The 12,086-nt window shown below is 32.7% G+C and overlaps 2 protein-coding genes across 8 annotated transcripts; both read left to right on the top strand.

The window, feature by feature from the left end:
* The first annotated feature begins 1,244 nt into the window (after positions 1-1,244).
* Positions 1,245-4,596, top strand: LOC105649657 (uncharacterized). Of its 2 annotated transcripts, none has more exons than XM_012236368.4 (5): positions 1,245-1,633; positions 2,327-2,466; positions 2,819-3,260; positions 3,863-4,002; positions 4,190-4,596. In XM_012236368.4, exons 2-5 carry the CDS (start codon positions 2,368-2,370, stop codon positions 4,364-4,366), a joined length of 858 nt encoding a protein of 285 aa, XP_012091758.1. In that variant the 5' UTR covers positions 1,245-1,633; positions 2,327-2,367; the 3' UTR covers positions 4,367-4,596. The 2 variants fall into 2 exon arrangements, with proteins under 2 accessions (XP_012091758.1, XP_020541191.1); XM_020685532.3 differs by lacking the exon at positions 1,245-1,633 and adding an exon at positions 1,697-2,236.
* A 473-nt stretch (positions 4,597-5,069) lies between these two features.
* Positions 5,070-12,040, top strand: MEE18 (maternal effect embryo arrest 18). Of its 6 annotated transcripts, none has more exons than XM_037638902.2 (14): positions 5,075-5,369; positions 5,476-5,592; positions 5,776-5,908; positions 6,382-6,478; positions 6,967-7,010; positions 7,890-8,046; positions 8,348-8,419; positions 8,933-9,016; positions 9,618-9,719; positions 10,519-10,566; positions 10,753-10,878; positions 11,105-11,197; positions 11,529-11,717; positions 11,845-12,040. In XM_037638902.2, exons 1-13 carry the CDS (start codon positions 5,159-5,161, stop codon positions 11,646-11,648), a joined length of 1,404 nt encoding a protein of 467 aa, XP_037494830.1. In that variant the 5' UTR covers positions 5,075-5,158; the 3' UTR covers positions 11,649-11,717; positions 11,845-12,040. The 6 variants fall into 6 exon arrangements, with proteins under 6 accessions (XP_089572450.1, XP_089572449.1, XP_020541188.1 ...); XM_037638903.2 differs by having other exon boundaries at positions 11,529-11,732; positions 11,854-12,040; XM_037638901.2 differs by having other exon boundaries at positions 5,076-5,369; positions 11,529-11,732.
* The last annotated feature ends 46 nt before the right edge of the window (positions 12,041-12,086 follow it).

Below are 12,086 nucleotides of genomic sequence, written 5' to 3'. Positions count from 1 at the left end.
TTTCATCCTGAATTTTGATCTTTTATTGCAATAACAAATGCAATTAAAACTTAAATTAAAAAGTTACATTAAAATGAAATCTACCTTAATTCAATTTTACTTGTATATTTTCCCTTCCGATATGACTATTCGTTCACTTCGTTCTACCGGATCCGGTGTTCGTTAGGTTTAATTATTGTTTTAAACATATATTTTTCATTGTACAATTATAAATTCTAATTAATTATTATTATCTTATATTCTATTTTGACAAAAAAAACATTGTTACAAGAAATAATAGTTTAGATTTCATATTAGCTTTTGCTTTTTAGATTTTATAACTATTTTAAATTTTTATTAAATCAAATCATAACAATAATTATATATAAATTTTGTTTTAAAATAGAAAAAATAATGCGGGCTACATATAACCTTCCTTCTCTCACTCTTTCACAAATGAGAGGCCAACTAAAAATAATCTAAAAATATGAAAAAAATAACATAAATTATCCTTACTATTAACCCACACAGATGAATTAAGTTAATCTAAATTCAAAGTCAACAGTGAAAGAGTGAACTTTTTTTTTATTTGCAATTTAACTCCTAATTATAATTGAGATTGCTATATCAATAAAAGTCAATGCGGAAAGAAATTGCAATAAAACATAAAATTCAGAGTAAAACAATATATGAAGCCAGTATATAAATATATTATCCATTAGAAGTATGCATGATCTAAAGTCTAAATATGGACTAGAGAATGTTTGTTTGAACTTATTATAATTCATTAGACAACTATTTTATTGATTCATATAAAAAGAAATCTTTCCATATAACAATTTGATAAGCTGTACAGCTTTTTTTAATCAAAAGACACATAAAATAGTAATGAAATTACCTAAAATGTTTTGAAATTATCTCTTTAGCTCGAACATAAATTATAAAAGACCCACGAACTCCTAACTCCCACGTATTGCGAAGAAAAACAGTTGTATTATAAAGATGTAAGGCCATGGAAATCTAAATATTATAATGATTTAGTAATTTAAAATTCAATTTTAAATAAAATAGTAATTTATTTATGCCATGAAGATGTATAATATTTCTAATTATTAAATAAAAATTTTAAAAAAATAAACAAAATAATTATCCTTTACGTTTGGAATAATTTTCGGACAAATTGAATTAATCTTTCTATATGATTTACAGTAATCCTTTCATTAAAAAAAAAATATAAATATCCTAATTGCAGTGATAGGAAAAACAGAGCGAAGTACGTACGGGTCATAGAAAGCAACTCTTTTCCTTCCTCCTTAGAGCAACACAGCAAAACACCACCCAAATAAAACCGTTCTCTCTCTCTCTCTCTCTCTCTTTCACTTTCAGTCTCTGGCATGCGCTCTTTCACTCTCTTTGAAAATCTTTTTTCTCTCTCTCTCTCTCTCTCTCTGGGTAATGGGGATCACTTATCATCACCAGCCATCTTGAAAAAATAAACGAAAGTTTTTATTTTCCCTTTCCTTTTCGGAATATAATTCTTTTATTTTGTCCAATCCAATCCTATTCCAACTAGAAAATATTTTCTTGGTCTATTTAAGGCTTGTGGTGGCGTTCAAGCTTTTAAACTTTTCTGGGCAATCAACTCTAAGAGTTTGTAAGCGATCACTCGTCTAATTTCAAAATTCAGCTCTTCACTAATGATGCATTAGTCTTTCAATTTTTTTTTCTTTTTTTGCACCATATGACTCCGTATTTTCCAGCTTTCAAATTGATATGAATTTCGTTTCAAATAGTGAAATTCGGTTACAAACAGTAGTAATAATGATGAACTTCTTTCTCTTTTTACCTAGGGAGAATATGCGTTATTGTTGACAGGGCATTATTTGTATGATTTACTTGTTTTATCACTTGTTTCTTTGTCTCTTCCGTTTTACAATTTTTCCACCCAAGGGCCTCTAATTATTAAAACAAATTTCTTTCTGAATTTGTATTTTTTGAGTGCTTTTAATAAAGTTAGTAGAAAAGAGAAGAATTTTTTAATAATTACATGAATTCAGAATCTGTTCATCATCTTTTTTTTTTCTTTCCCTGTTATTTACTGTAATCTCGAGGCACTTGCTATTGACATCCCTAAATTACTCGCAATTTTTGTCTGTAATTGTTTCAATCAATATTTAGAATTCCAAAGCTGTGATCTTTCTGATTCAAATCCTCCTGTTCTATCTGCTTTGTATTTATGCTTTGATGACACAGTCAGGTGTTTGTAGTCCTGTATTGTAACTAGATTAACTGCTTGACCTGATATGCTCAATAGTTTGACTGTTGCTGTTTTTATTTCTTCCCGTAGGAGGTGAAGAAAATACCACTGCTTATTTCTACCTCCAAAAGATGGATATGGATAATGCAATTGAAGGTATATCCTGGATCGGAAGCATATACCGCAAGTTTGAAGCTATGTGCTCAGAGGTGGATGATATCATGCGAGAGGTATGGTACTTGTAACAACTTTAAGATGTCCTATAATGCAATTTCTTTAAAAAAATTATTGCATTGGTAATTTGGATTAAATTAACATGTATGTTTGAATTTTTATTGTTGAATGCTTGAATTGTCTTCTGTTTCTGAAGTTCTGGTGGATGATTTCTGATTGAGTTACATTTTTTAGGAATAAGGTAACTTATTTTGTCAAAAGGAAATAAAAGCCCAGTACAAGTGAACAGTTCATATAAACTATTCGCAATTAAACTTATCTTCAACAGTTTATGTTCTTGTAATGCGTTGATGTTGCTTCTGTTTTTGTTCTCGCTGCTCTATTAATTTTAATTGCACTTGGATTCAGTATATAGAAAACCAGTCGGAGACAGTAGGTGATAATGTGAAGCAATTTTGCTCTGATCTTGAGCAAGAGCCGCTCCCTCAGTCTTCTGTGGGTACAGAGGAAGGTGCACCTCATGACTCTACTTTAGGGCAAAAGATTGGCAAGGTTAAAATTGATGTAGAACACTTCGAAAAGGAAATCGACTCATGTTGCATGAAACTTGTGAAGGTTTCACTACATGATTCTGAGGAAAAGCAACTTGACCTTGAGATATCTGGTGGCGTTACCCCAGAAAAGAAAGTATTATGCCCAAAATCAGATGACCTACTAGAGAATAACTCTCTCACAAATAGAACTCCTGATGTTGTGCCATCTTCAGATTCTGATAATTTGGTTACATCCTGTGGAGTTGAGGTCTTGGATATAGAAGTTACCTCTGACGATGCCTCAGCTGAATCTATCAGTAAGTGTTTTCACCATTTTGATATATCTCTAATTCATTTTACTTTTCCTAATCTGTAATGCATTGGCTGACCTTCTCTGTATGAGTTTGAGCTGTTTTAACAATTTTGCCAAATCTGAACTCATAGTTTCTCCCTACGAACGGTTATTTGAATGTTTCAATTGGATTCCATACTTTAAAGCATGCACATCACAATGTGGCTTTTCTTGCTGATTTGTTTCTTAGTTTATTTCAATTTGTTTTTTCTTGTTATAGTTTTATCAATATGTAGTAATTGATGGATGATTTTTGACTTTAAATAGTACGGGTACTAGGTATTTTGTCCTCAGTTCTAAAATGTAGGAATTTAACCAGTTTACTTGGTGTTTGAAGTAGAAACTTGAATGTCTTATAATTTTGTTTTCCAACTGTCATTCACTTTCCAATCTCTTAATGAAGAGAGAGAGAGAGAGAGAGAGAGATTAGGAGGGAAGAAGAGATTCTGATTCTAAATGAAACATAATCACTGTCTTAGGTGTTGTATTATGTATTTTGTTTTAATTTTTCATTTAGCTGACCCTTGTGACAGTAGAATGTAATTATATTTTTTAACATTGTAACAGGAAAATCACACAATTCCACTGATGATATCATCAATGTGGGATCGTCTCAAAAACTAAAGCTTGATGAAAGTTGCATCTTAGTAGATAGGAGTGAACTTTCTTCTGTTTCTCATGAAGCTGAAAGACACGGATCTTACAAGGCATGTCTCTCTCACTCTCTCTATACTTCTGTGTTGTTTGGATGAATTTAGTTCCTCATAATTTGTTGAAGTATACAACCATTTCAAATTGCATTTAAAGCATTACCGTTTAGAGTTTAGAAAGAGCTATTCTATTTCTGGAAGTGTGGAAATTTAACAGTAGATGTTTCTTTTTCTTTTCATTTAGAAAATATTCAAGAAGACTTTCACTGAGAAAATGAGGGCATCAAAGAAAGATCAAGACTGGCATGCTTGGTATGGGAGTTCAGACCTAGGATCTTGTCAACAGGAGGAAGGTTGTGCATCATCTATTATTGCTCCATCAAATCATCAAATTTGTGAATCTGATTGGGAAATAATCTAGATAACTTATTATTGCTTGTTGAGTTTGGCACTTCCAAGTGTTTTTGTCATCTCAAACATGCAAATAAAGTAGGTCAATATTTTGTTTCAGAGTAAATGATCCACCATGGCTCTAATTGCTGTAGAGAGAGTGTGAACGTTACACTTATAAGGCTGAGGAAATCTGCTGCTTTTGGCAGTGGAAGGAATTTTTTTGTATAATCTACGGCTGGATGTTGATTTTTTTTTTCATGCATATTTTTGGAATGATAACTCTTCTTGATGGGGGCAAGATCATTCAAATAATTAATGAAACATTTAAAATAATAATACTAATATTTTATAAATTGAAAGCTCTTAGTTGAATAAAATTGTTCCAATAAAAACATAAAGTAATATGATAAATAATATTTTATTTTTTTTAAAGTATAATCGATTAAAATAAACGAATAAATTTAACAGTATAATGGATAATAAATAGATACCATAAAACATTTAGTTGCTTAAATATTTTAAATTTACTGTAATTTAATTAATTATGAAAATAAAATATTATAACAATTTAAATTTTTTTTATATAGGGAAAAAAAATTTTCTTCTTTGAATAACATCATAACTTTAGAGAGAAATCAAAAACTTTCACTCCCATAGTAACTTAGTAACTTTCACTTCCTGCATTTTATTTTATAAGAGACAGGAGACCAGCAAGATTACACAATTTAAAATTTAATTTTGAATAAATTACATTACATCATATACTGGAACAAATTTTTAATTTCATTTTCACGGCGATACTATCAGAACTCGCGGGAATATGGCGGACGTATGGTTGGGACCCTCAACAATCAAACCGAATCCTCTCCTCCACATTCCCAGGCTTCCTTTCTCATTCCTTTCCAATTCAAAATCCAAATCCAAACATCTATCAATGGCTACTTCCGCTTCTTCTGCTTCCATTCAATGCCCATGCTCCTCTTCGGACTTCAGCCCTAGGCCCAACCAACCTTCCTTGCTCGTCTTCTCAGGTCTCTATCTTTTCAATGCAATCTCATTGTATTCGCAATAAAGGAAAATGTAATTGCATCTCGATTTGCAATTTGTTTATTTGAATTGATACTGCCATTGCTGCAGGTGGTACTGCATTTAATGGAGTTGTGGAAGAGCTTAAGAAGTTAACGACTCGTGTTGCCCATGTGCTGCCTGTTTCCGATGATGGAGGCAGCACTGCCGAGATTGTTCGTGTGCTTGGTATATTTCATAGACATGAGTCTCTGTTAATGATATGCCTGTACAGAAATGTGAAACGTGTATACTGAAAAGCGTCTCTTCTTGTGTTTATTGATTTTCCTTCCTACTTCTGGGAAACATCCTGTTTAATTTGGCGTTACGTTGTCTCATTTAATGTAATTTAACTGATTGGTTAAATTTTAGGTGGTCCTGCTGTTGGAGACATCCGGTCTAGATGCTTAAGATTGTCTGATGAAAGCACTGCTGAGGCTCTTGCTGTCCGAAGGTTGCTTGGTCATCGATTACCTCTGGATGCACCTCGAGCCAAATCAGAATGGTAGTGAACCCAACTATGCTGCTGCAATTCATTTGTTTTGTTTTTTTACTTCATTTACATTTGATAAAGCTTTTTTTTTTTTTTTTTTTTTTTTTTTTTTTTTTTTTTTTTTTTTTTTTTTTTTTTTTTTGTTAATCATGCGCTTAGACATTATGTTTTAGATATAATTCCAAAGAAATTTGAGTATTTTTTTTTCCTTCTTTACTACTTTTCCTCTTTTTCTCTGTTTTTGTGTGAGCAAGTGTTGGTGTGCCAAATTTGACAGAAGGTCTCACGGAATTTTGGAATTAATTTTGTATTCAATTTGATATGTCATGTTATAACAGCTGTCTTGTCATTTTGGATAAGTTTAATCTATTGACAAAAGTTATTTTCTTTTTTGGGGTTATACCCTGAACTACTCTCATGTACTTACTAGGTATAACTTTGGTGGGAGTATTGACTTATAGTATGCTGAGTTGAGAATTTGACAGGTATAATATCGTTGAAGGAGAACACTCTTTATGGACAGGTGTATCAAGGCCATATAGAGAAACAATTCTAGCTTTCTTGGTTTATTTCCAAAATGAGGTAGGCTAATATGGAAGCATTACCAGATTGTCAACCTATAGTTATTGAGAATCAATCTCCTTGTTTTATGTGAGATATACTGTTTCGATGCCTTTGGCTTTGCTGTTGACGAGCTATGGTTCATACTCATATTATTGAACCATATCCAATTATAGAAGGAAAATTTTTTTCTGCCTTTTTTTTTTTTTTTTTTTGAATTGTTGTTGTAGCATTGATTGATTTTATGTTTTACTTTCCGTTATGTTGCATTATTTTCATGTGAAACACAATCATGGCTTTGTTGTTCAATTGACAAGAACTGGTATTTGAAGAATGAAGTAGTTAAGAATTTGTGAAAAGGCTTTGAAGAGCGGAGTCGAAATGCTTAATTCTTGAACGTGCTCAATTTTATTGCAATTATCATGTTATTTGTTTCCACATCCTTTTACTAGTTAGAACTTATTGACGTAGTGCTAAGTATGAAACTACTGTATGTTTTTTGAACTCAGATCTTGCGTCGGCCCAATGAATCATTTTGCTATAGCAACGGCAGGTACTTTTCCCATTTTATTTGTATGTATATTACTAGGGTGTTATCATCTGAAAAATGAAAGGAGGCTTCTGGTTTGTTGGATCATTTAAATATCTTTATGTACTTGGAATTTCGATGACCGTGTTCTTGAATTTTAATGATGGAATTAGCTTCCTATTGCCTAGTATGAGTGGTTAGGTTTTTTCACTGTGCTCTTTGGATTTTAAAATTTAATGCGTATTTCATGGATTCTGCTGTCTCTCTTTCTCTGTCCCCTCACACACACAAATGTATGCATGCATGTGTATGCTTGTGCTTGAGCAGACATACTGAGAACTTCCAACATTTCTTTTTCTGATCCTCTCTGGACATTTCATGGACAAATACTAGGTTAAAGTAGTCCTTAGTGGATGAATCTCAGCTAGTTAGTATCTCATGGAACTCCATAGGCAGCCTAACAGCATAATCTTTGCCTGTGGATTGTTCTGTTCAATGGGGATGTTTTACATCCTTTTGATTTATTTCAAGTCTTTTATGGAAACACAATTTGAAGGTTTTGGTTTTTTGGACGCAAGTATAAATGATAGGTATAAATCTTGAAATTTGTGGGATTTCATTGTGATCTTGAGAATGTCTGGCACGTTCTTGCAGTTTCCGCTGCAAGTTAAAATGTGAGGACCAAGGACAATTTTCTTTTATTGTCAAGGCTTTCTAATGATATTATTTTACAATCTTTTTGCATTTTTTCCAATTTTGCTTCACAGTTACATGTAAAAAGGACTTTATAAAGGCATGTACGGTGATAACAAAGATATTGTAGAATGAATGGGCATTTTCTCTTCAATGCACAATCAATTTTTTGACATCTCGTGGCCTCACTGACATCAATCACTTTTGCAGCATTGGGAATTTTTTCTTTGCAGGAGCACGCATATTTTTTCAGTCTTTAGATGCTGCAATATTTTTGTTTTCACGTGTTTCAGAGATTCCACCACAAAGTTTGGTCCTCCCTGTGATCTCAACAAATGATAGGCTTACGTTGGGATGTGAATTATGGGTATTATTTTCAGTTTATGTTTCAATGAGTATGAGATGACATTTTTGGCATATCTTTATGTGTACATGATTTTACATTTTCCCAAGTTTTTCCTGCATATAATCTATTTTGCTTTGTTGATTTTTGCAATTGTGGAAGATGTTATATACTAATTCTTGTAAAATACATGTCCTTTTTACTCACATGATTGCCCACTGGTTCACCATTAACTCTTGCAACTCTGCCATGAATTTTGCAAGACTAATGCTAGAAATCAAATTTCTGATCATTTCATTTTCATTCATTGTGCAATTTGTGATAGGATGGGACTGTGATACGAGGTCAGAATGAGATTTCTCATCCCGCCAGTGGTACCATGCAACCTGTCGATAAGGTATCCCAGTGTTATTTGATGATTGGAATACGATATTCTAATAGTTTCCTCCTGTATTGGCTTATCATGTGTTTATTGAAGAATATTTATAAAAAGATTTCAAACTGTGAGTGCTTTGTGCTTATTTGTAATGATGGTAGCGACGTGGTTGCCATTCATGTGATAAAGACAGCTGTTTTCTGTGCTTGGTAGCATCAGCTATGTGGTGGTCATGGTGGTGTTGTTGTGGTGAAGGTGCTATGATATTCTGGCTGAAGACCTTTTAGTCTATTTCTTATAATGATAATAGGATCATTTCATTTTTTTATCATTAATAATATGCTTTAAAGTTTGAAACCCAGTTATTTGAAACCATTTGCTGAAATATTGTTAATAACAATTTAGTTAGTGGATTTGCAGAAAATTTGGTACATGAGATACGGATTGAGTTTTTCAGTTATGATAAAATTTTCAATATGAATATGCACTTGATTAATATATTACTAACTTATTGGAAGAAAATTTTATGCACAGGAATGTTCTTCAGTTCCAGAGCTTCCTTCAAGAATAAAGAGGGTGTTCTACATGTCAAGTGAGGGTGGGAATTCGCTGCATGAGGTAATGGTACATTTTCATTGTTTCTTTCTTATATAGCAGATGATTTTGTCTTTGCTTATTGGCCTTTCTTATGTCTCTTGTTGATGCTATGTTGTGCTATTGACCAATACTTATTTCTGACGTTGTCACTCATTCGTTCCATGGCTTCTTTTATACTTAATCCATAGTGCTAGAGCCTGAATTCTCACATTGTTACTTTGATAATATTCATACTTGTAATTTTGGTCTCTTGCAATGTGTACAGTTATTTAGTCATTACTTATTGATATCGCAGCTGGAAATGCTGATTTTCTTCTTCAGATACATGGATTATCTGTTATGTGCTTACTTTGTTAAATCTTCTGCATTGCACATTGTAACATGGGGAGCTTCAGATATATGGAATACTTAGTTCGATCTTTTTCCTCTTCTATATATGTGGTTTTTGATACGATGTGTGATTCTATATTCTTGTATGTGTTATGGTTCCATGTACCCATTGACATTGCATGTTTTTATGTGTGACATATACTGATGGATTAGAAATGTGCTTCAGCTGTTCATATTTGTACTTTATGATATTCTGAACTTGTAATAATTGCCTTCTCTTCTGACTGATTAGGTCTTTCCCACCGTTAACTCATCTGTGCTGGACCAATTGAGTAATGTGGATTGCATTGTTTATGCTATGGGGTCCCTATTTACTTCTATATGTCCATCACTGGTAATGTGACTGTCCATGAGAATTATCTTCCCTTCTTCTTTCTTTCCACAGCATGATGAAGAATTGCTAATTTACAGAAGATGGGTTATTCCTAGTGCTCTTTAATTGTTGCGATTGTACAAGCCTCCTTATTGGCATTATAGTATAATAGTTATTTATGAAAGCACACCTCTTTTTTGCGAGAATATTGATCGATTGGGAGTAACCTTCTTGGCAGGCAGCAACACTGAGAAACATGACGGCTAATTATGTGTGCATTTTTGGGTGCCTTTGAAAAGTATATTGTGCTCACTATCACCTTAAGTTATAGCTAGTTAGCTGATTTTTTATAAATTTCTTTTTCATATTTCTAATTACAAACATGCTGAAACTGTCTATACCATGAAATTTTGGTTATTTGATCCTAAAAGACCAATAGAAAAGACTGAAAAAGCCTTGAAAAGTTTCATATTTTACTGTATGCTACTTATCAGTTATGCATGCAATGATGCTTCCCTTCCCCGTGTTTCCTTGTATTGACACAATTTCTTTTGGCCAATCAATAAATGCAGCAATAAAGGTTGCAACCAACTGCAACTTGGATCGATTTCATATACAAAAATATGAAGAAGTTTCTTTACAGTAAATTTGGTTTTCTATCAATATGTTCTCCCAACAAATTATTTAGATTTTTTTGTCCACTTAACATCCATCAAACGGTTGATGTTTTTGCTTTTATCTTCTATTATTTGTAAGACATATTGTTGATTGAAATGTGAGATTTGTTTATGCATTAACAATTTCAATAGTTTATATTTAGGTATTACGTGGCATTGGGGAAATTATCTCTTCAAGAACCTGCCCCAAGGTACTTGTCCATCGAGCTACTGCACTTCTTGGAATTGATTCAAGAGGGTATTTTCTTGCTAGATTGTTTGCATGAAATTGGAATCTAACAGAAGTTCCAAAAAAAACCATGATTGCTATCTAGATTTAATGTTGAACATATAGTTGTAAGATTTAAGCTATTCTTTTACTTCTTTCCTATTTTTAGGTACTTTTGCTGAATGGCACGCATGACCGAGAGACAAGTGGCTTCACTGCTTCTTGCTTTGTTACTGCCATTGCAGATGCTCTAAATCGGAAATATGGAGATCCTCATAATTGTCTAGAAAACTCTGTAAGTGGATTTTATGGAATCACTGTTTAAAATGCCTCATACTCAATGGCTGTTACATTCTTGTCTGTAGGAGGTGCTTGTTTTGGTAGGAAATTCTTTTCATGTTTTTCTAAATTATTTGGCGAAGAAAAAGTAAATGTTTAATGTGGAAAAATCTCAAATAACAATCACAAACAAATATAAGTGAAGGGACATGTTATTTATTGCTATTGATGTTTCTGTGCAGCCAAATCAGTATATCAATACACTTTTAGTTCCCAAAGAAGGTGAAATTCCCATAGATGTTCATTGCTTGAATTCCCATGGAATCTTTAATGTGGTATGTTGCCTGCTACCGCTTCTTTGAATAGTATTTTCAAACATGTTTCCTTCATATCATCTTCTAAGTCCAATATGTTTTTGAAGTGTTTGTGATCTATTTGAAAATAAGTTTGACAAGAGTAGGTACTCTTTATTTCAAGTGTAAAACTCTGAAAATGATTTGAAATTTACTTTGGATTATCAAGTGCTTTCTATTTAAGGATTCTGATCTTGCCTTGATTATTACTAGGGATGGGCAATATAAGCAGACACATTGCTTTAAATAGTTCATCTACCGTACTTCATGAGGTTACTTACAATTTTTTTTTTTAATTTATTTTATTTTGCAGATCTTTGTCGACTCTATTCGTGATCCAAAAGCCGGTATAATATTTAACCCAAAGTCATTAATCAATGCCCTAGCCAATTTGGTAGGCAGATACATAAGCTCAAATACTATACAGAGTTAACAAATGATTTGACAAAAGCAACGGAATTCAGCAAGCAAAGTCATTGTGCTGGGATATGTCTCTTCTAAGGTACAAGTTCGACAGGTCAGATATCAGCAGTACCTTGTTAATTCATGGTTATATTTGAAAGTATTTTGTGATTTGCTGGTAAATTTTTCCTACTTCTGATTTGAACTCATTTGTCAATTGATTGAAGGACAAATAGGGATATTGTTCAACATCAGCAGAAGACCTAATTCGGTTGCATGGCAGCATTTTGATTCTCATTGAATGGAGTTGGAAATCCAACAGTATAGTATCTAAAATGACCATAGATTTCAATTTGTTTCTAATCTTTATCTTAGATAGTTAACGAGCATTAACGACTACGTTTTTATCTTGTTGATTTCCAACTCTTCCAGTGTGGTTGGACTAGAATCAATTCTCATCCTCTGCTAA

Source organism: Jatropha curcas, chromosome 11 (assembly GCF_041381405.1).
Source record: "Jatropha curcas cultivar XTBG-Jc1 chromosome 11, XTBG_Jcur_1.0, whole genome shotgun sequence".
Classification (NCBI taxonomy): Eukaryota; Viridiplantae; Streptophyta; class Magnoliopsida; order Malpighiales; family Euphorbiaceae; genus Jatropha; species Jatropha curcas.
This window is presented reverse-complemented; position numbering and strand designations above follow the sequence as displayed.